General features: G+C 47.4%; 1 protein-coding gene and 1 non-coding gene across 2 annotated transcripts in view; one reads left to right on the top strand and one right to left on the bottom strand.

Annotated features, from left to right (window-relative positions):
• Window positions 1-14,321: 14,321 nt before the first annotated feature.
• The window catches only part of LOC130385439 (receptor-type tyrosine-protein phosphatase-like N), a 32,629-nt gene continuing 20,801 nt past the window's right edge, over window positions 14,322-26,149 (bottom strand). The window contains exons 13-18 of the mRNA XM_056593943.1: window positions 25,297-25,416; window positions 23,681-23,847; window positions 23,124-23,177; window positions 15,968-16,032; window positions 14,489-14,562; window positions 14,322-14,393 (exon numbers count right to left, since the gene is read on the bottom strand). Of these exons, the coding sequence (XP_056449918.1) occupies window positions 14,322-14,393; window positions 14,489-14,562; window positions 15,968-16,032; window positions 23,124-23,177; window positions 23,681-23,847; window positions 25,297-25,416 (552 nt within the window). The remainder of the gene's footprint in view (window positions 14,394-14,488; window positions 14,563-15,967; window positions 16,033-23,123; window positions 23,178-23,680; window positions 23,848-25,296; window positions 25,417-26,149) is intronic.
• LOC130386774 (5S ribosomal RNA) lies at window positions 15,201-15,319 on the top strand. The gene has a single exon (XR_008896222.1). It is a non-coding gene; the product is annotated as a 5S ribosomal RNA (ribosomal RNA).

The raw sequence follows: 26,149 nt of genomic DNA, 5'->3' as shown, positions 1-26,149 counted from the left end.
TCTGTCTCTCTGTCCCTCTCTCTCTGTCTCTCCCCGTCTCTCTCTCACTCTCTCTCCCCGTCTCTCTCTCTGTCTCTCTCTCTCTCTGTCTCTCTCTCTCTCTCTCTCTCTCTGTCTCTCTCCCTCTCTCTCTCTCTCTCTCTCTCTCCGTCTCTCTCTCTCTCTCTCTCTCTCTCTCTCTCTCTCTGTCTCTCTCTCAGTCTCGCTCTCCCCGTCTCTCTCTCTCTCTCCCTCTCTCTCTCCCCGTCTCTCTCTCTCTGTCTCTCTCTCTCTCTCTGTCTCTCTCTCTCCCTCTCTCTCTCTCTGATTGAGCGGAAGGTGCGTGTTTTGCGGAGCGTGTGTGAGAGCGATATTGAATGGTTTTTCAAAACTTTTTTCTTAGTTTTTTTGGGTAATTGGATCTATTATAGGTAGATGAAGGTTTTGTAAGGTTTTTTTTGTGGGGTTTTGTATTCTTTGGGGTGTTTTGTGCGATCGACCAGCGGTCTGAGCCGAATGCACGGCTTCAGGATCTCCCCGACTTTTCCTTGCTCGGTTGAGAACTGCGGTTTGGCAGTGGGAGAGTTGATCGGGCATAGTAGCATTAGATAGATAGATAGATAGATAGATAGATAGATAGATAGATATATTTATTTGTCATTGGACAGGAGTACAACGAAATTCAGTGCACTCACGTACTGGTCTCATTTAAAAGGTAACATAATCACCGCCTACTGGACTCCCTCCCCCCTCCCCTGCCCCCGTTGCAGCACAGTATGCCGTGAGTGATGTGATGCGCCTGTCGGCTGCGTCCGTCTCCTGGTGTCTGAGTTGTGACACCTCCCCTCCCCAACTCCCTTCCCCCCTCCCATATGCGTTTGTGATGTTTTTGATGTGATGCTTATGTGTTGAGGTGTTTTTTTTTGCTAATCCCTACACTGTGCCCCCCTTATAGGAGCATAGTTTGGGGTATTGACAATTTTTTTTCCCCCTCGTTCCCTCTTGTCTTAGCTTTGAAACTTTCTTATATAATGCGGGCCGCATGGTTCTTCGTGAACAAGCGCCTGACAGTCTCTCCGTCCTGTCTCCCCACACTGTCTTCTATGTTTCTTGGACGGAATGTTACTGGGAATTTTCCTCATTCTCCACCTCATCCCTAACTCTCCACCCCAAGCTGGTGTGTAGTGAGCGTTCTGGCACCGATTGGTTGCCGTGCATCACCCAAGTGGGTGCTACATATTGGTGGTGGTTAGTGAGGTCCCCCCCTTTCTTTTGAGTGTTATTCTGTTTTGCTATATGCTCTGTAAGGTGACCTTGGGTGTCTTGAAAGGCGCCCCTAAATAAAATGCATTATTATTATTATTATTATTATTATAATAAATAATAAATAAAGAAAATACATTCAACATTTCGTTCACTCACTGCATTCATGTCGTCATACACTATACCGTTAACTTTAGCCATTGTATGCCTAAAAAATTGTTAAAAAAATAAAATAAAATAGTATGCCTTAAAATAGTAGTATAAATAGTATAAAAGTGCTGAGCATTGCATTACATGTGGACGTCACGGATTAATACTGTCGGAACTAGTGGATTTATTTTCAGGTCAGAGTTAAGTATGGTGACTGCTTTGGGATAGAAACTGTTTATGAATCTTGTGGTGCATGTTCTGATGGACCTGTAACGTTTCCCTGAGGGCAGCAGTTCAAACAGATAGTTGGCAGGGTGGTATGAGTCTTTCATAATGTTGCGTGTCTTCTGCAAGCATCGGGAGTTGAAGATGGTGTCCATGGTAGGTAGCTGTTGGTTGATGATGTTTTGAGCGGTTTTAATAATCCTCTGCAGTGACTTCCTGCCTGCAGCAGAACTGCTACCGTACCACGACAGGATTCCGTAGGTGAGCACACTCTCGATGGAGCAGCGATAGAAGGACCTTAGGTGCTGTTGTGAGAGATTGACTTTCCTGAGTGTGCGGAGAAAGTATAGCCGCTGCTGTGCTTTCTTAACTATTGCTGTTGTGTTTATTGCCCATGATAAGTTATCTGAGATGTGTATGCCCAAGAATTTGAAGCTGGACACACTCTCTCCACCGTCTCCCCGTTGATGTGTAGTGGTGTGTGTGTGTCCTGCTTCTACCTGTAATCAATGATCAGTTATTTTTGTTTTTTTGATGATTTGATTGATTTGATGTAGAACAGTACAGAGGATGAGTAAATGTCAATGTTGTCCCCTTCAAATATGGACCAGTCTGTGTCACTGAAGCAGTCCCGCAGTTGTTCGGAAGCCCCCTCTGGCCACACTTGTATGATTAAAGGTAAAGGTAAAGGGAGAGGAAACCAGCTGCATTTCATCATCAACCTTTTTTAAATCTTAAACGCCTTGACATGGATGAGTACCTGTGCCGGTGATCAGCTGATAGTTTGACTACTTGCAGGGTCTTCATGTGTTCGAGATTGTTGCTGCAGTTGCCTTGAAATTAATTGCAACTTTGTCATGAAGGCTTTCAAATGGCTATGCATTTCATGAGCAAAAAGGCCCTTGCCCTGCAGTTGTGTGTTCAGTTTATTCATCATTGCAGTCACATCAACAGCAAATGTTAAATCTGCCATCCAGTCCTTATCAGACAGCTCTGGGATGGTTTTGCCTTTCATCTCACAAAACTCTTTTATCTCTGATTTCAGATCCCAAAACCTTTTCAGCACTTTGCCCAGGCTGAGCCATCTGACAGCTGTGTGGTACCTGACATCACCATGTTCGCTCTCTTGCTCCTCCAATAGTGAAACAATCTGCCTGTGATTTAATGCTCGCGCTCTGATGAAAATAACTGTTGTAGCAACAACATCAACCACATGGCTAAGTTTTAGCACTGACTTGCACAACGCTTGCTGATGAATAATACAATGTATAAACACGAATTTCTGCTCTGCGTTGAGTTCACTCACTTTATCTTGCATTCTTTTCAAAAGCCCAACATTTTTCCCTGTCAAAGTTGGACATCCATCCGTAGTGACACCTGCCAGTCTGTCCCATTCGAGTCCCAGTTTGTCCATGCATGCGTTTACCTCGGTGAACAGATCACTCCCCATTGTGGTTCCTTTCATTGGCCGCACTGCTGCCAGCTCCTCCTTAAGCTTGAAGTTGCGCGTTATCCCCCGGAGAAATATGAGCAGCTGGGCTGTGTCACGGACGTCACAGCTCTCATCCAAAGCCAAAGAAAAAAGTCGAAGCTTCCCACTTCACTTTGCAGCTGAAACTCCAGATTCTCTGCGATGTCCTCCACCCTTCTCGTCACGGTGCGGCGGGAGAGCGGGATGTTTTCAAACACTTCTTTTTTTCTCTGGGCATAGCAGTGCTGCAGACTCGACCATGCACTCTTTCACAAACTCCCCCTCCGAGAATGGCTTACTGTTCTGGGCGATTTTGTGGGCTATCACAAAGCTGGTTCTGGTTGCTGCATCTCTGGCTGAATGCAGCTTTGTAAAAAAGCCTTGTTGTTTTTCTAGCTTTCCTAGTAAATCCGTGGATGTCCGCGCTCGTTCGGCATCAGTCAAGTTTTTGCATTACGAGTTTCGTCTCGTAATGCCGTTTCAAATTGTACTCTTTAAACACGACAACATGCTCCCCACAAACCAAACACACAGGTTTACCCTTGACTTCAGTAAAGAAAAAATTAGTAGTCCATATTTGTTTGAACGTTCTGCATTCGGCATTCACTTTCCTCTTTTTGGCATGAGCCGACATTTTCGCATTTTTCCCGGGTGACAAGGAAGGTCACCAGTTCAGGGGTGACACGGAAGGAAGACAGGTTGTCAATCACACGCATTTCACGTGCACAGTTGACGTGCATGATTGCGTGCACTGTGAGAATAAATGGGCTTCAAAATAAAAGCAATGCGGTTTTAGTCCACCCATAAGATAATTAGAAAATATTTTATTTTTATTTTTTCTTATTTTATTTTTAATTATTATTATCATGTAATCTTTCGCGTCAGAATCATCCCGCGGGCCGTATTTGGCCCGCGGGCCGTACAATGCCCAGGTCTGATCTAAAAGTGTTGAAAATGAAAAGCAGTGTGGAAAAAATCCAGAAGATACAATTCTGGGTGTTGAAAATGGAAGGCAGAGCGAATGTATTGTTCAGAAGGAGGGGAATAATGCAGTCAAAGAGTCAGCAGAGACTGTTGAGGCTGGGCCCATCCCTGCTGCAGCAGAGGGATGCAGTGGCAGTGAGGAAGGGGTGATGGAGGAGGAAAATACTGTGTGTAAACCTCCTCTCCTCAAGAGAAAACAGGGTAGTGAAACCTGTGGCTCCAAAGCCAAGAAAGCAGCGGCTAGTGGAGAGCAGGAGAAGCAGACAGAGTCAGTGTCTAGTGAGGAGGAGGAGGAGCAGGCAGAGGTAGAGTCTAGTGAGGAGGAGGAGATGGAGGACGGTGCCACAGGCAGTCAGCCACTCACAGACTCAACGCTGCTTTCTGCCTCTCAGTTGGAAGAGTTGTACACAGTACATAGCATACAAATGTTCCTTCAAAAAACTGAAAAAAAAAATAATGAAAAATGAAAAAAAAATATGAAGAATGTCCAATTTGAAGAGTATTTTGCAGATAATAATATGCTGTTGCTTTCAGTCAAGGCTCAGATGAGCATCAGAGGGGGGGGGGGGGTTCTCTGAGCAAGAAGTCTACAGATTGAAGAAGATTGCTCTGAGACTCAAACAAGAGCTACATGCTGAAGAATATGTGTAGAGCAGTTGGCCTCCTGTTTCTTCTCATCTGTGTGTCTCTCCTCACATCAAAAGCAATGACTTCTTTTAAGGTTTCCACTCTTAATCTAAATGGAGCTAGAGATGTGAGGAAGAGGGCTTGCCTGTTTGAAACTCTTAAACTTAAAAAATATAATGATGCTCCAGGAGACTCACAGTGATGTTTTAATGAAATAGACTGGAGGAGGGAGTTTGAGGGCCTCTTTCAAGACAAATCCTTGTTTTTATTGAATTGTGTTTCTTTTCATTTGTGTAGTTTGCCTCCTTTTTATCATGGTGTTTTCAAAGCATGGACTCTTTTTAAATGGGACAGACTGGGGCCCGCTGCGTCTCTGTTCTGGCTCCTGGAGGAGCCCCTGGTGTGCGGAGCTCGGCTGGACGTGCAAGATGGCAGCAGCCCTGCCCTCACCCAGCGCCTGCGCTCCACTGGGGTGATCAAGGTGAGGCAGGTGGTGGACGTGGCAGGGCCCGGACTCCACAACACTGAGGCTGTGGCTTCTCTTCTGGGTCTGAGGTCCAGCCGGCCCACCAGAGACATCATAAACAAATGGATTAGCAGACTGACCAGTGAGGAGTGAGAGATGCTGAGGGACTACTTCAGTGGGGCGGATGTACCGGACGAAGGGGATCCGTTTCCAGAGCTCGGACTGTCGGTGGATCAGACCGGACTGGTGAAACCCAAGTCCAGGATGGATTTACACTTTCTTTCGGGGAAAAGCATATACAAGTCCTGTGTGGTGGCTAAACACAAACACAAGCTGAGCAATCGGAGGGACACGGTGTGGAAGGAGAGGCTGCAGGGCCGTGTGCCTGTGTGGAGGCTCTTGTACAAGCCTCCCCTTAACAAGAGGACAGGAGACCTGCAGTGGAGGATCCTGCAGGGGGCTCTGGCTGTGAATAGCTTCATTGGAAAAATCAACCCCACGGTGTCCGAGAACTGTCCATTCTGTGACGAAACTGAGACTCTAGTCCATTGCTATTTGGACTGTCACAGACTGGGAGTCCTCTTTCATATTTTAAAAGCTGTGTTTTTAAATTGTGGAGAGGTTTGGTCAGAGGCTGCTTTCATCCTTGGTGCTAGTTACAATAAGGAAAATTCAAAGAAATGGTGTTTGTTGAACTTTGTGGTCGGGCAAGCCAAAATGGCTGTTTACAATAGCAGGATGAACCAGGTAGAAGGGGAGGCAGGCCTTGGGCTGGCAGAGATGTTTGCGGTCCTGGTGAAGGCCAGAGGCAGGGTGGACTTCAGGTACCACTCTTTAATGGGCACAATGGAAGACCTCCTTCACCGAAACACACCACCAGCCTCCGGGAGGATGGTAGGGGGCCTGCCAGTAATTCCAACACCTCATTGTTCCGACGTCTCAATGGTCCGAAATATTTCCCATTAGATCGACATGCCACTATGCCGATGGTTCAATGTTCCGAAAACGGAACCCATTGGTCCGAAGGTCCGTTTGTCCGACTTTTAAAAAAGGAGGCGCATTAGGCCGACGGTTCAATATGCTGAATAGGCCTACATATAAAGAGTTTTATACCTCGCTCGCGCTCTCGCTCTCTCTCGCTCTCTCTCACTCTCTCTCACTCTCTCTCCAAAATACAACATAGGCCTACATATCACGTTCACGATGAATATTGGAGAGCAAAGTGACAACGCTTCACTTCATTTCGACACGGTGTTTCAGCCACATGGATAGAGAGCGTAGGTCTAATTCTCAACATGGGCACGAACACACACACACACACACACACACACACACACACACACACACACACACACACACACACACACACACACACACACACACACTTGACCAAGTACACGGTATGAGGTATAAGTTTGACTAAATCAATACCAGCAAAATTATTTAGGCTAAAAGCACACTGTAAACACAGTAAACAACACATATAGGCCCACACACAGCTACTAAAGATAAAAACATTATTTGTTTTTCACTCACCGTTTGACTACTTTACGGGAAAAGTATTAGTCCTTGTATAACGTGCGCTTCATAAATTCACCTCTTGTGACCGTTCAAGCCCACAGCAACAGTCTGGCTTGGTGAAGTGCACTGCTGGAACTTAGCCTACACCGTCTTTTATTTTTGGTTTCATAATCACACATGTGGAATTGCGCCTTGGCCTATTCGGCATATTGAACCGTCGGCCTAATGCGCCTCCTTTTTGAAAAGTCGGACAAACGGACCGTCGGAACAATGGGTTCCGTTTTCGGAACATTGAACCGTCGGCATAGTGGCATGTCGATCTAATGGGAAATATTTCGGACCATTGAGACGTCGGAACAATGAGGCGTCGGAATTACGGCATGGCACCGATGGTAGTGGGGGGGTCTTGATCCTTCACCGAAACACACCACCAGCCTCTGGGAGGATGGCAGTGGGGGAGTCTTGATCCTCCACTGGAAGCAGAACCACCAACCTCCTAACGTCCCTGTGGAGGATGGTGGAGGGATAGTTCTGCACACCTTGGCTTTTCTTGGGCTGTCCACCGAAAACTGGACAGCTTTGACATGTTCTCACCCTCACATCTCGTACTACGCCCTTCACGTCGGGACACACCTCCACGACCCGACCCAGCCTGAACTGGCCCCTCAGCGCGTTCAGATCAGCCAACGTTTCTAGCAGGTGCGTGCCACTTCTGACGGATGTAGAGGCCCGGACCTGCCAGCTGGCTCCACCTCTTCCAGAACTTGTCGACCTCGATCTGGATTGCTCTCAGACGCACGACGGGGTAAGTAGGATACTCAAAGCCTCGGGAGTCCCCACTGGGTCCTGCGCGACCGAGCAGAAGAGAGTTGGGAGTGATGACTTTGACGGCCTCATCTTGTACCTGGGCTCTGGCACCAATTGGTCTCTCATTTGACAGGTTAGCAGCCAGGTACAGGAGGGTCTGGAACTCCAGCGCTGTCAGGTTACCCTCCTCGCCAACACTGCTTAACCCTCTCTTGAGTACATGGACAGCTGCCTCAGCAGCTCCATTTCGGTGGGGAGAGTCCGCCGGGTGAAACAACCACATCCAGTCAGTTCCTACAGCTGCCGCCTTCTTCTGGACTTGATCCTTGTCGATGCTACTTTGGAACTCATACAACTCCTGTAATACTGGCCTGGCGCCCACAAAGTTGGTCCCTTGATCTGACCAGAGCTTTCTTGGGTGACCCCTGAGAGCTGTGAAGCGCTGGTATGCTTTCAGGAATCCTTCCGTTGACAGATCTTCCACAATGTCGGCATGTACTGCTCTCGAAGCCATACAGCTGAACACCACACCCCAGACTTTCATCTTTGTTCTTCGTCTTATAGTATCTTTAACGACATAGGGGCCGAAAAGGTCCAATGTTGTAAATTCGAAGGGTGCGGCTGGTTCAGTTCATTCGAGGGGGAGCTCACTCATCACCTGTTTGCACATTCTCGCTTTGGCCTTTCAACAGTGCATACAGGAGTCAATGACATTTCTGGCAATCCTTGGTCCCAGCACCACCCATGCTTTAGACCTCACCCGGAGGAGTGTGCCAGCAACACCTTCGTGGTTAGCTTCATGGGCCTCTCGTGTGAGAAGGGTGCTGATCCACCTATTGTAGGGGACCAGGGGCACACCGGTCTCTCCCTGGGTAATGGCCTGGACTTTACCATGGAGTCCTGAGACTTCAAGCCTGCTGACAATGAGCCTGTTTAGCGTCGACACAGGAAACGTAACTCCCTCCTGGGCGGCTAGGCACAGGTCTTGGAATGCAGCTTTGCGTTCCTTTACTGTCAGTACTGCCTCCCACTTTGCTGGCATAGGGGCCCTGCCTACACGGGCCAACCACTTCTTCACAGCTCTGCGGACATAAACGACTACTCCACAGAGCTTAGTTAGAGGACTACACCTTCTTGGATCCACTTGGTCTATGAGCGTGGCTCCCCACAGCGTCTCCGTTTCCTTGGTCTCAATTGAGGTCAATTTCATCCCCTGAGGATGCTGGAGCACCACTAACTCCATCTCTGACTATTGGACCTTCACCAACAGGACCTGCAGGGTTTAACAACTTCTTGGCTTGAGCTCTGGTGAGGACTGCCGAAAAGGCCTTTCTCTGGAGTTTGCTCACCATCTCCCTAGCATCAGCTGCCGCTTCTGAAGCGGACTTCATGGGCCAATCCTCCGCTGGACTAGACAGGAACTTGGGACCTTTCTGCCACACAGAGTTCTCACTAAGCAGTTCAGGAGAGAACCCCCTCGTGACTAGATCAGATGTTGACCTCGCCTGGTATCCACCACCAGTCAGTTACGCGCCCAGCCTTCTGAATCTCTCCGACTCGGTTCGCGAAGAATGTCTGGAATCCGTAGCTCTCTCTCTGGATGGCTCCCAGCACCGTCTGACTGTCAATGAGTTATGTTTAACAATGTGTTCTCATCCAGACCATTGGTTTGGGGATGATAGGCAGCTGTCACACTCCTTTGAATAGCCAAAATACTGCAAAGGCTGGTGTTGAGCTGAAATAAAAACAGTTACAGTTAAAAAAACAACAAAAAAAACATTCCAAGCAGAAAGGAATAGTTCCTGAATTGTATTGACTTCAATAGTATTATTAAAATGCACGTGCTTCATTAACAAACTCTCTTCCCTGATCAGATAAGATTCTTTTGGGACAACCGTGTCTATAAATAACCATGTCTAATAAATAAAAGCAGATGTGGCGTCCCACTTCAGCTGCAGTTTTTTTCTTTAATGGGAAAGCCTCATCCCATTTTGAGAAATAATCTGTGGCTCTTAAAATGTACTGGAAGCCATCCACAGTTTTTGGGAGAGGTCCTGTCAGGTCAATACCAATTAGCTCCCAGACAGAAGACACCTATCAAGGTAAAACAAATATAATTATTTTTACACTCAATACTTCTTTATTAATAGCTGTTGGATAATATACCATTGCACACATGTACCTGTATACACTGTAATGGCTGGGCAGCAGTCAATGGATTTCCAACCATCTGGCATTTATCACATTCCAAGACCTTTAAGAAAGTAGCTGTTAATAAAACACAAAAACACAAAACAACAATAACTAAAACAAATGGCCTAACCAGTTGTTAATGTCCACTGATATGCCAAGCCAGTAAAATCTGGAGGATATTGCTGTGCAGGTTTTCAGGATGCCCGTATGTCCCCCCATTGGACAGGAGTGGAACTCCTCTCCAAGACAACTCTATAAAGAGTTGTCTTGCCTCCTCTTTGGATTTAATGGCTCTTCTGCTCCCAACGTAGAGCTCTCCTTCTGCAGTGAACATTCATTAAAGAACTTTCATCATTAAAGAGCTATCTTACCAATACACTATCCACACATTTTATTGTATGTATTGGTCTATCTACATACTGTACCCCTGAAATCTTCAATGAAGATGTTATAAACACGCATCAAAATATGCTCCCCATATTCTTACAGTGTACATAGGTGAGTAGTGGTTTAAAATAATTGGATTTTGCAGTGGGAGCATTATTTGATAGAGGCGATTGGTCTATCCACATACTTTACCCCTGCTATCTTAAATAAAGACGTTATAAACAAGTATCAAAATATGCTCCCCATATTCTTAGTGTACATAGGATGAGAGGTGGTTTAAAATAATGTGATTCTGCAGTGGGAGCATTATTTGATAGAGGCAATTGGTCTATCCACATAGGCTACTTTACCCCTGCTATCTTAAATAAAGACGTCATAAACAAGCAAGTATTTCAGATACTCACCCTTTAACTTGAATTTTGAAGCGTACCTCCTAAGGTTTAATTTTCGGGACTTATCAAAGCCATCCTGGAGTGTTCCCAGAGACAGGAGGTCAAACGATTGTTTCCATCTTTCCTCCATTGCTTTACAATGTATTTCGAATTTATCTAACACGATAAATATCTTGTTATAACAAGACAAGATGTCCCCCCCCCCTCCCCCTCCAACACCGACGAAAACTTTCTCTGCTGCTCCCAGACCCGTAAAGATAACACATATATCATCTTATTTCTACATTCATCAGAAGTGTGCACATATTTACGTGCTTACAGGTCAAAAGGCGCAATGTTAAACATATTTGTAAGATAATTGCGCAGTTAAAAACATGTTTTAAAGAAAATACTCACCATCAGCCTAAAAGGTAGCAGAAACTGATGGACGCAGGATCGTGATTTTCGAGAAGCGCATGCGCAGAACCACTAAGTAGCAGAATTTGACGGGTAGCAGAAATTGGCAGAACCCCGGCGCCAAGCTGTAGCCATGTCCTACAGGTTGCAGCCAAACTCTTCACCCGGATTCCCCCAACTCCGCACTGCAGGAGCAACTGCTGCATGCCGGGAGTCACTTTGACACGTGGCGCGACTACATGCGCCTCGGGCCCGTCCACGCTTGTGCTTGCCTGGCAACGGCAACCGTCCACGCTTGCCTGGCAACGGACGATCGCGTCGAGCGTTGCCTGGCAACGGACGATCGCGTCGAACGATGACGTGAACATTCGCGAACATTCACGCTCATTCATTAAGCGTAACAAGACGAAATAACATTAAACAGATAACACTTATTTTACAAATGACATTTATTAGCGTTGCTAACTTTATCTTTGTATTGTATTTAATTGTTTAATCGCATTTAGCTAGTAAACTGAGTGTATTAACACAAGCTAGCTAGACTATGATATACTTTAAACAATCAGTTTACTAGCTAAATTCAATACAATACAAATATAAAGTAAAAACAAGTGTTATCTGTATTATTTTATTTCGTCTTTGGCAACATGAGCGCGAATGTTTTTTGAGACCTGCCTGGCAACAGAGAATCGCGTCGAACGATGACGGTATGTTTCGAACGCGGATTACGTAGGCGGTACAATTTTCGCCCCCGGTACTATTTTGGTGTGACAGCGTCACCAGCGGAAATTCCGTGTATTGGATGCGTTTTATTAAAACCCATCCAATACCACGGGATGTCCAGCTGGCGCAATTTCGCAATACTCCCAAAACAGTGGTTACCGCCGATATATTACTGTTAGAAGTCAACAACAACATAACAGCAGCAATTTAAAATTCCAAAAATACATGCGAAGCTGAAATGTAGGCCTACGATCAAATACATGGGCAGCCACAATGTACCTATCAAACGCCACAAAACGCCAGGAGGCTAAGAGGTGTTGTTGAAAAATAAAGAATATGTTGCCGTTTTTGCACTTGTAAATAGTTCATTGCGTTTGTAGCCTACACTCATTCTTGAATGTGGGTCTTCATTCATAAAAAAAACATTCGGGAGTATAAAAATTATTCTTAAGAGGTCTAGACTCTCCTTCTCTCCTTCTCCTTCTCCAGTGAACCAAGAAACCCTGCGCCGTGACGAACGGGGGATTTGACCCCCTCAGTTTTAAACAGGAAATTTGAGATAAGAAGGTGAAATCGCCGGGCGTGCCAAGCTGCGACCAAACCGGCTTGGCAGTGTAACAGAGAAGCTCTTATTCCCGCTCTCCTTGCTTGACCGCGATCTAGCATCTTGGATCGATTGCTCTTCCTTGGGTCCCCGGATGTTAACGCTGAATTTTCAGGCATTAAATTTTGCAGCTGAATTTGGCATGTTGAATTTGGGGACGTTGAAAATATTTACATTGATTTTTTTAACGTTGTATATTTGACCTGACCATGTCTTCTCTGATCAAATCACTGTTGTCTAAAAGTACACTAGCCCTTCGATGTATAAATGTTTCGGCCCTTCACTCTTCGAGTTGGTCCAAAATGAATGCGCTTTACACATTTCTAAAAATTGTTCATATTTATTTTCTTCACAGTAATTCACTCTACTAAAACAATTTGAGACGATAAACTCGTCTTTGAAACATGTTTATTGCCCCCAAACAAAACAGCATTATAAAAAATGGCACTGGCTAGACCACGCCCTCATTTATCACACATTAATTCCAAAACATAATGGGTCGTTTTGCAAAGGAAGTTAACACATCTCTGCGAACTAGCAGGCAGGCCTTACCTGGCTAACAAGTCTCTCTGGCTAGTACCCCCCCCCAGCGTCGGCAAGCACACTCATTGAGTGCAGGAAGAACTGCCTCATTATCATTTTGCACCCACACCACCATGCTTCATTATATCGGTGTCCCGCTATCATTTGTGAAGCCTTTCTTTCTTGTTGTTTTATAAAATAAAATCCTTCAACATCCAACTAGAGCCCCATGTCGGCTCAGTGTTATGGTACGGCCCACCCGTTAGTCATCGCTCCGGTCCCCTATTAATGCTAGTCGGATGTGATTTCATTTTTTATTTCATCATAACTCATTTTAATATATTCATACTCTTATATTTAGAATTATTTGTGTCCATTGTATGTGATTGAAAACGGATAATTACAGCGTCATCAACACTGCTCTCCCGATCCCCCTCCCCCCCTTCCCCATCAACCCCCCCTCTCCCCCATTACTCCTCCCCCTTCTCCCCCATGACCCCCCTCCCTCTCCCCCCTCAGTTCAGTCGTAGAATGTCCAACCCGATGCCGAGTGATTGCAGCACTTACCAAAGAAAATATTTATTATCTAAAAGAGCTCATTGCGACAGAATAGCAATATAGATATTTTTTTATTATTTTTCTGATTTGCATGACAACAAAAATAGAGAAACAAACGACTATCTGAGCAGCACAGAGAAGGCTTCAGGCTTTTTTAGGAGGAAGGTTCAAGGGAGATGGCGACAGTTGGTCTTACGTTTATCCGAACATTATCACGTTCTCCCTCGTCATTTCACTTAACATTTAAATACATGAAGACTAGAGCAGGAAGGTTTATACTGGTTCAGACCCATTACAGCTGGGTTACGGACGAGATTCAGAGGATCACAGATGACTATATTATAACTGTTTTTTTCCCAGAATTCAAAGCAAAACCATCACTAAACCGTCAAGCTGAAGGCTGAATTCAGACCAGTTAATATTAACATAATCCTCTTCACGTTTGCAATTGAAATCCTGTTTAATTAATTAATTAGCAGATGAACTGTAATTATCTTAGACCTTTTAAATCCAGGTTTCCTTTAATTCATTAATTAGTAGATTAACTGTAATTAGTTTAGACTTTTTCAATTTAAGTCCCCTTTAGTTCATTAATCAGCGTATGTTTCATACCCACTGCGTCAGGAAGACGTAAACCCAGCTTGCTCAACGGAGGGACGAGACAGACAGAGAGACAGAGAGAGACAAAGAGAGAGAGACACAGAGAGAGACAGAGAGAGAGAGACAGAGAGAGACACACAGAGAGAGAGAGAGAGAGAGAGAGAGAGAGAGAGAGAGAGAGAGAGAGAGAGAGAGAGAGAGAGAGAGACACACACACACAGAGAGACAGAGAGAGAGAGAGAAACAAGATGTCAAACACAACAACATCATCTTGGACATAACCATCGTACAGGACGACACCAGGGGGGGGCTGTCGCTGGGGGTCCGGATGTGTGGGTGACGCCCACAAGGGCGGACGGGGTCAGGGGGCGGGGTCAGGGGGCGGGGTCAGGGGGCGGGGTCAGGGGGCGGTGTCGAGGGCGGAGCAGGCGTGAGGGGGCGGGGCTCCAGGCCTCACTGGGGGAGGGCCTTCAGGATGGCGTTGACCTCCTCCGCCACAGCCGTCAGCGCAAACTCAAACTGGTCCTGAAACAGACGGGCAGAGAGGGTCTGACTGACTGACTGACCCTTAACCTTTGACAAACTTACTGACTGATGGAGAGGTAACCATGGTAACTCACCTTGGTCCTCACCATCCCCGGCCTCTGGTCTCTGACGTGCTCCAGAGTCGCCGCAATGTCGATCTCCTTACCGCCTGGTTAGAGACCAGATACACAGGCTGGTTAACAGGCTGGTTAACAGGCTGGTTAGAGACCAGATACACATGCTGGTTAACAGGCTGGTTAGAGACCAGATACCCAGGCTGGGTAACAGGCTGGTTAGAGACCAGATACACAGGCTGGTTAACAGGCTGGTTAGAGACCGGATACCCAGGCTGGTTAACAGACTGGTTAACTGGCTGGTTAACAGGCTGGTTAGAGACCAGATACACATGCTGGTTAACAGGCTGGTTAACAGACTGGTTAACAGGCTGGTTAGAGACCAGATACCCAGGCTGGTTAATAGACTGGTTAACAGGCTGGTTAGAAACCAGATAAACAGGCTGGTTAACAGGCTGGTTAGAGACCAGATACACAGGCTGATTAACAGGCTGGTTAACAGGCTGGTTAGAGACCAGATACACAGGCTGGTTAACAGGCTGGTTAACAGGCTGGCCAGAGACCAGAAAAACAGGCTGGTTAACAGGCTGGTTAGAGACCAGATATACAGGCTGGTTAACAGACTGGTTAACAGGCTGGCCAGAGACCAGAAAAACAGGCTGGTTAACAGGCTGGTTAGAGACCAGATATACAGGCTGGTTAACAGGCTGGTTAACAGGCTGGTTAGAGACTAGATGACAGCCTTACCACCATGGACACGCCCGATCTCGTCTGATCTCGGAAGCTAAGCAGGGTCGGGCCTGGTTAGTACCTGGATGGGAGACCGCCTGGGAATACCAGGTGCTGTAAGTGCTGTAAGTGGTGTCGGGTGGTGGCCAATAGGTGGCACTCTTCCCTCTGGCCTTAACATCACTCCTGATGCCCCAGTGCAGAGATGGGGACACTGTGCTGCGGAAGGCGCCGTTCTTCGGAGGAGACGTAAAACCGAGGTCCTGACTCACTGAGCTCACAAAAGATCCCAGGGCACTTGTCCTGGCCCAACCAGGCTCAATCAGTCTGGCCCCCTAATCATCCTCCTGTATAATTGGCTGACTCATTAATTCCCTCACCCTCCACCTCAAGCTGGTGTGTGGTGAGTGTTCTGGCGCATATTGGCTGCCGTGCATCACCCCAGTGGGGGCTACATACTGGTGGTGGTGAGTTAGGTCCCCCCTTCACTGTAAAAGCGTCTTTCAGTGTCTAGAAAAGCGCTATATGAATTCAATCCATTATTATAGATACACAGGCTGGTTAACAGGCTGGTTAGAGACCAGATACACAGGCTGGTTAACAGGCTGGTTAGAGACCAGAAACACGTTTGTTGCTTAGTACTTATTTACTGTAACTAAGTGAATGTCTGCCACTTGGAGAAAGTACAGGAAGACAGACAGGCAGGCAGGCAGGCAGGCAGGCAGGCAGGCAGGCAGGCAGGCAGACAGACAGACAGACAGACAGACAGACCTTTGGCCATGCGGTTCAGGACCATGTCAATCAGGATGTATGTCCCAGAACGCCCAGTCCCGTCGCTATGGAAACAACATCATGTGTCACATCTGACACAGTCCTTAAGAGCTCTATAGGTTAACAATCAATCAAAACACTGTTGATCAACACCTAATCAGACTACACAGGAAAATAGATGGATCAATTCTGGACGGAAAACAACGTAACCCTTAACACTTATTTTCAGAATCAACACTGCCTCAAAAGGCTATTGGCCTAAGCAACACCGGTAAAGACATTTATATTTATGTGGCATACAGTCCAATGCTTATAATATATCTGTCGCATTCAGTAGGCCAATGCTGTGGTAAAGTGTGTGAAGTATGACCAAGTGTTTCTTTCTGTTCAATAGATAGAACTTCATCAATCCCCTGTAGGAGAAATGTGTCAATGTTTGTCCCTATAAAACAATAATGGTAAAAAAAAAATACAAAACATGACGATATTAGTGTATGTTTTACGTCCTGGCACTTAAAAACAATAGCATGGTGCAGCGTCCTACTCTAGCTGTCTCTGTTGTGCATGGGGAATGGGTTAACCTAGTGATAATTAGTCCCTGCTGTAATAGAATTGTATGATCACGTGTAAATGACGTACCCGGATATACGTTGTTACGGGGGACGCATGCGCGGACGCGGACCGAAAGTAAAGACGTCGATTTAATTTGGACCGATGTGTGGACGTCTTTTATTATAAGTAACGGAATACTTTACATGGTGTCAGAAGTAGTTCGAGCAGACGATGCAGAAGTTTAATCCGCCGGACAGTTTCTGCTTCGAGACCTGCAGAATGTAGCGATTGGAAGAAACGCTTCATGCGGTACCGAACGGCTACGAAGCTGTATCAAGAAGACGGAGGGGTACAGGTCAGCACCCTTATCTACGCCTTAGGCGGGGAAGCATAGAACATATTCGGGTCTTTCCATTTTGATGAAGAAGATGGCGGAGAGGATTTTGAGGTAGTAATGGGCAAATTTGATGCTTACTTTATACCGAAACGGAATGTCATCCACGAGAGGGCTTGCTTTTACCAACGTGTGCAGCGTGCGGGGGAGAAGGTGGGGATTTTTATTCGCGCCCTTTATGAACTTTCTGAGCATTGCGAATTCGGAATTGTGAAGAGCACATTAGTGACCGAATTGTGGTTGGCATCAGGGACAAAGAACTCTCCCGAAAACTGCAGCTTATCTCAAATCTCACGTTAGAGATAACAGTTCAGGAGGCTCGTCAACAGGAGGAGGTGAAAGCTCAGGTTAGCCAGCAAGGTGAGGCCGCTGCATGTGCTGTAGAGGAGGTTGCGCGGGGCTTTAGCAAATTCAAAATGGACGAACTGAGAAATAACGAAACGGACCAACAACACAGACGCAGCGAACGGGGAAAGACATGTAACAGATGTGGGAAAAGGACGCACAAGATTCAAGAACATTGTCCTGCAATGAAGTCCACATGCAACAAGTGCAAGAAGATCGGGCACTGGGAAAGAATGTGCAAAAGTAAAATGGTAGTGAATGAAGTCAGCGAGCATGAAGAAAAAGCAGCTTACTTTCTAGGCTCAGTAAAATGCACATCCTCAAGCAGTGGCGGGCAATGGACAGTAAAGTTGAATATCTGCTACACGCCAGTTAGTTTTAAAATAGACACTGGAGCGGAGGTGTGCATTATGAGTGAAGAGACTTTCAAAAGTCTCAGCCAAGTGACTGAACTACACCCAGCAAAGCCCATGCTGTGCAGTCCAGGCGGGCGATTGAACTGTATTGGCCAATTCACAGCGAACGTGTGGCACAAGGACAAAAAGTACTCATTCAGAGTCTACGTAGTTGGAGGAGAGAGTGTGAGCAACCTGCTTAGCAGAGCGGCGGCACAGACAATGGGGCTCGTGAAGAGGATTTGTGAGGTCCGTGGCTCCGGAGGAGAGTTCGGCCTGCTAAAAACACAGCCGGTGCAAATAGCGCTCCAGGAGGATGCCCAACCCTATGCTGTCCACACTGCCCGCAGAGTCCCCATTCCCCTCATGAAGTCTGTTAAGCTGGAGCTGGACAGAATGGAGGCCAAAGGCGTCATAGAAAGGGTGACGGAGCCCACGGAGTTGTGCGCTCCCATGGTGCCCGCTCCCCAAAAATCAGGACAGGTGTGTATCTGCGTTGACCTACGAAAATTAAACAAGGCCGTAAAGAGAGAGACAACAGATGAGATCACAGCTGAGCTGAGTGGGTCCACGGTGTTCTCCTCATTAGACGCAGCAGCGGGGTTCTGGCAGATACCGCTAGACAAGGATAGTCAGAGACTGACAACCTTTATCATACCATTTCCCAGGTACTGTTTCAAACGACTCCCATTTGGGATATCTAGCGCACCCGAATTTTTTCAGAGAAAGATGGTGGAAACACTGGAAGGCCTGCCAGGGATGGCTGTTTACATAGTCGACATCATAGTGCATGGAAAAGATATGACCCAGCTTGACGAACGTCTACAGCAGGTCATGTCGACAGACTTCTTCTCCAAGAGGACCTCCTTTCAGTTGTCGAGTGGGCCAATATCAACAACATGGAACTAAATCAAGAAAAGTTCCAGCTTCTCCATCACGGCAAAATCGTTGACCTGAAACTGCCGTATACCCTACCATCAGGCCAGCCACTCCAAGGGTCTGACGATGTCAAAGACCTGGGTGTCTACGTCGACACCAACCTCACTTGGCGAACTCACATCGCCACGAAAGCAACTAAGGCCAACAGCATGGCTGGCTGGATCTTGCGGACCTTTATCACCAGGGATGTTAGCACGATGATGCTCCTCTACAAATCCTTTGTCCACTCGCATCTCGAATACTGCTGTCCGCTCTGGTCACCCCACCTGCAGCGCGACATCATTCAAATTGAAGCAGTCCAAAGATCTTTCACTGCCAAGACACAGGGCCTTCGTGATCTCAGCTACTGGGATCGCCTCCGACGCCTCTCGCTGTACTCCCTGCAGTGACGGAGGGAAAGGTACACCATCATCCTTGTCTGGAAGATTGAACATGACATCCTCCCAAACAACGTCAACCTCATCTTTCGGGAAACCTCCAGACACGGTACTACCTGTATTAGACCACTGGGCAACTCCAAGCACAGCAGCATCAACACCCTGAGGTTCAACTCCTTCGCCTCTCGTGCATCAGCTCTGTACAACGTGGTCCCTCCTAACATCAAGTCCCTCACAACCTTGACTACCTTCAAGCCTGCACTTGATGTGTTCCTCAACAGCTTCCCTGACACTCCGCCAACACCTGGGTACACTGGGCAAAACCGAAACTTGGTGCTGGAGTGGGCTGGTAGCAATTGTCTTTAACGTTGCTACAAATCCGGCGGTGGAGATGCTTGACATTCTTGGCCTGAGCCCTCCAACTCGAACCCAACCCAAGTAACCCAAGTAAGTACAACAAACAGAACTATTTAGTCATCTCTGACTACTATTCACGGTTTATTGAGATTCTCCATATGCCCACCACCACTACCGTCCAAATAGTCACAAAACTGAAAGCTACTTTTGCCCGCTATGGGGTAGCAGACAAAGTGGTCAGTGACAATGGCCCACAGTTTTCGAGTGAAGAGTTCAAACAACTGGCCCGTGAATTGGACTTCACACACGTCACATCGAGCCCACACCATCCTCAAGGCAACGGGCACGCGGAAAGATGGGTGCAAATAGCAATAGGGATCCTGAGACAAAAGGATCCTCTCCTGGCACTCATGTGCTACAGATCTACTCCGTGCAGCAGCACTGGGGTAAGCTCAGCAGAACTCTTAATGGGCCGCAAGATTCGAACCACTCTGCCTACCCTTGAACGCAACCTACAACCCAGACGGCCTAACAAGCAGAGTATCGCAGCCAAGGACGCATCAGAGAAGAGGAAACAAACCTACTACTACAACCAATGCCACGGAGTGAGGAACCTTCCAACACTAAGGGCAGGGGACCACGTCCTCACCAGACTGGACCATCAAAAGTCCTGGGTCACCCCGGCTGTGGTGACTGGCGAGAGCATCACACCGAGATCCTACCTTGTGGAGACGGAGCAGGGAGCCAGACTTCGCCGCAACCGACGCCATCTTCAGGTGGTGCTCAGCGTGAGATCTACATCATCGGGTACACTGGGACCTCCAACAGAGCAGCCGTCCAGTGACCCGGGGAGAAGCCCTACAACAGTTGACACTAGCATGGGCGCAGATGCTGATGGTCTGACTCAGACCAGGTCAGGCAGGGTCAGTAGACCAGTTCAGAGACTGGACTTGTGAGCGTTCGTGTCAACTGGACACTTGGAAAGAAAGAAAAAAGAGTTCCAGAAATGTCTGTCATACCGTGTCGGAATGTATTGGTTGGTTTTACATTGAGTTCCAACAATGAAAAGTGTTTCATCCTTAATGTGAACAGAGTTCCAGAAATGTCTATCATACCGTGTCGGAATGTATTGGTTGATTTTACATTGAGTTCCAGAAGGCCATACACATTTTCCTAGATGGTAATAGAATTAACAGAATAGTGCTTTAATAATCCTTAAGTGATGTTCCTAGCCAATGTTGATAATTTCAGTGTTAAGATCGTAAGAATCTCAAGGGGGAGGGGGATGTAATAGAATTGTATGATCACGTGTAAATGACGTACCCGGATATACGTTGTTACGGGGCATGCATGCGCGGACGCGGACCGAAAGCAAAGACGTTGATTTAACTTGGACCGATGTGTGGACGTCTTTTATTATAACTAACCGAATACTTTACACCTGCTACCTAAAAACAGTCCTTAGCATGGTGCAGCGTCTTATCCTAGCTATCGCTGTTGTATACGGGGAACAGGTTAACCTAGTGATAGTTAGTGCCTGGTATTTAAAAACAGTCCTTAGCATGGTGTAGCGTCTTATCCTAGCTATCTTTAGTACTTAGCATGGTGTAGCATCTTATCCTAGCTATATTTAGTAATTAGCATGGTGTAGCGTCTTATCCTAGCTATCTTTAGTACTTAGCATGGTCTAGCATCTTATCCTAAGCTATCTTTAGTACTTCGCATGGTGTAGCATCTTATCCTAGCTATCTTTAGTACTTAGCATGGTGTAGCGTCTTATCGGTAGAGTGTCTATGTTCCCCGGGTCCTATGTTCCCGTCTTTGTATGAGACTGTGGAACATAGGACTCTTTTTTTTAAAAAGGGTCCTATGTTCCTCGCTTTTTCCAAAAAGGGTCCTATGTTCCCCGATATGTATGTGACCGGGGAACATAGGATCCTTTTTCAAAAAAAGGGTTCAATGTTCCCCGGTCTGTTACTTTTTCCACCATTACTGCCAAATTCCGGCCGAGATAATTACCATTGCATGTCTTTACCTTTTGTGGAAGAGGGAGAGACGTCGGAGAACCTGACGCAGTCTATTCATACGCCGGTAAACCAACCCCGAGAAGCCCCGTCCCTACGGGAGCTCCCCGTGCTACGGCCATCCGGAGGCGCACAGAGCTTTTGGCCATGATATTATTATACAATTATATTATATTATATTATATACTATTATATACTATTATCTAAAGAGCTTTTCCCAAAAAGGGTCCTATGCTCCCTGGTATGTATGGCTACAGGGGAACATAGGACCCTTTTTGGGAAAAACGGGGAACATAGGACCTTTTTTTAAAAAGGGTCCTATGTTCCTCGAGCGGGGAACATAGGACCCGGGGAACCTAGGATCCGGGGAACAAAGGGATGACCCCATCTTTAGTACTTAGTATGGTGTAGCATCTTATCCTAGCTATCTTTAGTACTTAGCATGGTGTAGCATCTTATCCTAGCTATCTTTAGTACTTAGCATGGTGTAGCATCTTATCCTAACTATCTTTAGTACTTAGCATGGTGTAGCATCTTGTGATGATGCGGCTATTGGCGCGTCCTCACGCGTCCGTATTGAGGCCGCACCGGGCATTTATCTGACGTGCAAGATTAACCCGTAATCAAGTTTCTGCATAGTGTCTGCATATTGTTTGGAGTTTGGTGTATGATGCGATCGTGGGGCAGGTTTGTTTATGGAGTGGTAAAAAGTAGAACTGCTCACCGCCGTGGTAAGCTGTGCGATCCCTGCGGCTTCTAGGAAGCGCGCGCCCGACTGGGGACTGCTATGTGGTGCGAGTGACGCCGTTGCGTCTCCGCCAAATCAATTATCTTTGTTGGAATATATAATTTGTAAGTAGTGGCGGGTATAGACGCACGAATATTAACTAAGGTGTTGTAGTTTAATTCATTTAAGATACGTTTGTTTTGACCAGTTTTGATGCATATTTTGTTGATTTGATATGTAAACACCCCCGCTGATATTTGAGGGATTGGTATGCACCAATCTCGGGTCAGCCCATATAAGGGAGCCGTGTCAGTCCCGACGGGGGGGGAGCTAGAAGGCAGAAGCTAGGCCATGCTCTCTGTATATATGCTCTGAAAATGTAAATAAAAGTAATTTTTGCTGCACCACTGCCTTTTTGTGCTGATCCTAAGACCGCTCGACATTCTATCCCATGACACATCTTATCCTAACTATCGTTAGTACTTAGCATGGTGTAGCATCTTATTCTAGCTATCTTTAGTACTTAGCATGGGGTAGCATCTTATCCTAGCTATCTTTAGTACTTAGCATGGTGTGGCATCTTATTCTAGCTATCTTTAGTACTTAGCATGGGGTAGCATCTTATCCTAGCTATCTTTAGTACTTAGCATGGTGTGGCATCTTATCCTAGCTATCTTTATCACTTAGCATGGTGTAGCGTCTTATCCTAGCTATCTTTAGTACTTATCATGGTGTAGCGTCTTATCCTAGCTATCTTTAGTACTTAGCATGGTGTAGCGTCTTATCCTAGCTATCTTTAGTACTTAGCATGGTGTAGCGTCTTATCCTAGCTATCTTTAGTACTTAGCATGGTGTAGCGTCTTATCCTAGCTATCTTTAGTACTTAGCATGGTGTAGCGTCTTATCCTAGCTATCTTTAGTACTTAGCATGGTGTAGCGTCTTATCCTAGCTATCTTTAGTACTTAGCATGGTGTAGCACCTTATCCTTGCTGTCTCTGTTGTCTACTGGGAATGGGTTAACCTAGAGCAGCCTGTCTTTGTTTACCTGCAGTGGACGATGATGGGACAGGATCTTCCTCTGTAGCATTTATTCACCTTCCTGTGGCGAGGGGGTGGAGAGAGGGACGGTGAGGAGAAGAGAAGAGGAGAGGAGGAGAGGAGGAAAGGAGAGAGGAGAGAGGAGAGGAGGAAAGGAGAGGAGAAGAGGAGAGAGGAGAGGAGAAGAGGAGAGAGGAGAGGAGGAGAGGAGGAGAGGAGAAGAGGAGAGAGGAGAGGAGGAGAGAGGAGAAGAGAGGAGGTGAGGAGAGAAGGAAAGGAGAGAAGGAAAGGAGAGAGGGAAGGAGGAGAGAGGAGAGAGGAGAGGAGAAGAGAGGAGGAGAGGAGAGGAGAGAGGAAAGGAGGAGAAGAGAAGAAGAAAGAAAGAAAGAAAGAAAGAAAGAAAGAGAGGCAGAGAGGCAGAGGGACAGGAACGTGAGGCGGTGGAGGAGAGAGGAACGATAGATATTGTTGTTTCTCTTTCTTCTGACAAACAGACTGACTCTATGTCTCTCTGGGTAAAAGCGTCTGCTAGGTGTATTTCAGAATAAGAGCGTGGAGTAGCACCTCCTGAAGTCCAGCAGGGGCCGCGTGGCACTGGGGATCCCGGTGGTGGGCCAGCTCAGGAAGTGGAACTGGGTCAGGGTCCGGGTCTCCTGCGTCTGGACGTTCTTCAGGTAGAAGCTCCGTACCAGGAAGTCGTTACACCAGATGTGCTCCGACACGAGGTTAACCTGGGGGGGAGAGACCAGAGACCAGCCTGAGCAGAGACACCAGAACCTTAGAGGTCTGCTCCGACACAAGATTCACCTGGGGGGGAGAGACCAGAGCCCAGCATGAGCAGAGAGACCAGAACCTTAGAGGTCTGCTCCGACACCAGGTTCACCTGGGGGGGAGAGACAAGAGACCAGCATGAGAGAGACCAGAACCTTAGAGGTCTGCTCTGACACCAGGTTCACCTGGGGGGGAGAGACCAGCATGAGCAGAGAGACCAGAACCTTAGAGGTCTGCTCCGACACGAGATTCACCTGGGGGGGGAGAGACCAGAGACCAGCATGAGCAGAGAGACCAGAACCTTAGAGGTCTGCTTCGACACCAGGTTCACCTGGGGGGGAGAGACAAGAGACCAGCATGAGAGAGACCAGAACCTTAGAGGTCTGCTCTGACACCAGGTTCACCTGGGGGGGAGAGACCAGAGACCAGCATGAGAGAGACCAGAACCTTAGAGGTCTGCTCCGACACCAGGTTCACCTGGGGGGAGAGAACAGAGAGCAGAGGGAGAGACCAGCATGAGAGAGACCAGAACCTTAGAGGTCTGCTCCGACACCAGGTTCACCTGGGGGGGAGAGACCAGAGACCAGCATGAGGAGAGAGACCAGAACCTTAGAGGTCTGCTCCGACACCAGGTTCACCTGGGGGGGAGAGACCAGAGACCAGCATGAGAGAGACCAGAACCTTAGAGGTCTGCTCCGACACCAGGTTCACCTGGGGGAGAGACCAGCAGCTTAGAGGTCTGCTCCGACACCAGGTTCACCTGGGGGGGAGAGACCAGAGGGAGAGACCAGCATGAGCAGAGAGACCAGGACCTTAGAGGTCTGCTCCGACACCAGGTTCACCTGGGGGGGAGAGACCTGCAGCTTAGAGGTGTGCATGAGGAGAGACCAGCACAGCAGAGAGACCAGCACAGCAGAGGTCTGCATGAGGACATACCGGTCCCGAGATGTGAATGGCAAGATGGATTCCCAAACCAATCAGAGAAGAGACGGTGATGGCCATAAGGAGACCTCAGAGTCAGACCTCGTAGATGGGGTAGAGGGAGGAGCATATGTGGTAGAGGGAGGAGCCTACCTCGTAGATGTGGTAGAGGGAGGAGCCTGTGTGGTAGGGGGAGGAGCCTACTTTGTAGATGTGGTAGGGGGAGTGACCTGTGTGGTAGGGGGAGGAGCCTATGTGATGGGGGAGGGGCCTACTTCGTTGATGTGCTAGGGGGAGGAGCCTATGGGGTAGAGGGAGGAGCCTACCTCATAGATGTGGTAGGGGAGGAGCATATGTGGTAAGGGGAGGAGCCTACCTCATACATGTGGTAGGGGAGGAGCTTATGTTGTAAGGGGAGGAGTTACGGTGATAGGGGAGGAGCCTATGTGGTAGAGGGAGGAGTTTATGTGGTAGGGGGAGGAGCCTACCTCGTAGATGTGGTAGAGGGACGAGCCTTCGTCGGGCCAGTAGCGGTCACACTGCTTCTCTCCGTCCTCCACCAGAGCAGTCAACATCACGATGACTGTACAGCCGTTCTCCCACACCATCTAGAGAGAGAGAGAGAGAGAGAGAGAGAGAGAGAGAGGGGGGGGGGAGAGAGAGAGAGAGAGAGAGAGGGGGATAGAGAGAGAGAGAGAGACTGAATAAATGAATGATCTTTATTTGTCAAAGTACAGGTACAGGTACGGGTCAGCGAAATTTGGGAGAGCTTCCCCCTGGTGCTTAAAGAAGAGAGGACAAGGAACATATATAAACAATATATACAGTATGATAAAAAAGAAACAGAAATACACATTTAATATAAATATAATTAAAACTTAGTTAAAGTGCAGTTGAATGACTTGTAAACATGATAACCCAATATTGCACAAGTCCTTAGCAAGTGAGTGAGGCAGGTAGATAAATAGATGGTTCACTATTGGGAATTGCACAGTTCCCTAGTAGCTGCCACGTGCGTGATTGTCCGAGAGGTCAGGTGTTAGCAACGTTCAGCGCCTGTATGTCCCTGGGGTAGAAGCTCGATTTAGGCTGTTTGTGCGCTCAGCCGTAGTCTTAAAACGCTTCCCTGAGCGCAGCAGCACAAGGGTTCGTTACCCGGTTGGGTTGGATCCTTGGAGATCTTGTTAGCCTTCTTGAAGCAGCGGGTGTTGCACAGTTCCTCCAGAGAGGGGAGAGGGCAGCCGATGATCTTCTGGGCCAAGCTAAGGACCCGCTGTAGTGCCTTCCTCTCTGCAGCTGTGCAACTGGAGAACCACACGCAGATACAGTATGTGCAGCGGT

The sequence above is a fragment of the Gadus chalcogrammus genome, chromosome 7 (genome assembly GCF_026213295.1).
Source record: "Gadus chalcogrammus isolate NIFS_2021 chromosome 7, NIFS_Gcha_1.0, whole genome shotgun sequence".
Lineage (NCBI taxonomy): Eukaryota > Metazoa > Chordata > Actinopteri > Gadiformes > Gadidae > Gadus > Gadus chalcogrammus.
Note: the sequence above shows the minus strand (reverse complement) of the source record. Positions and strands in the feature narration are given on the sequence as shown.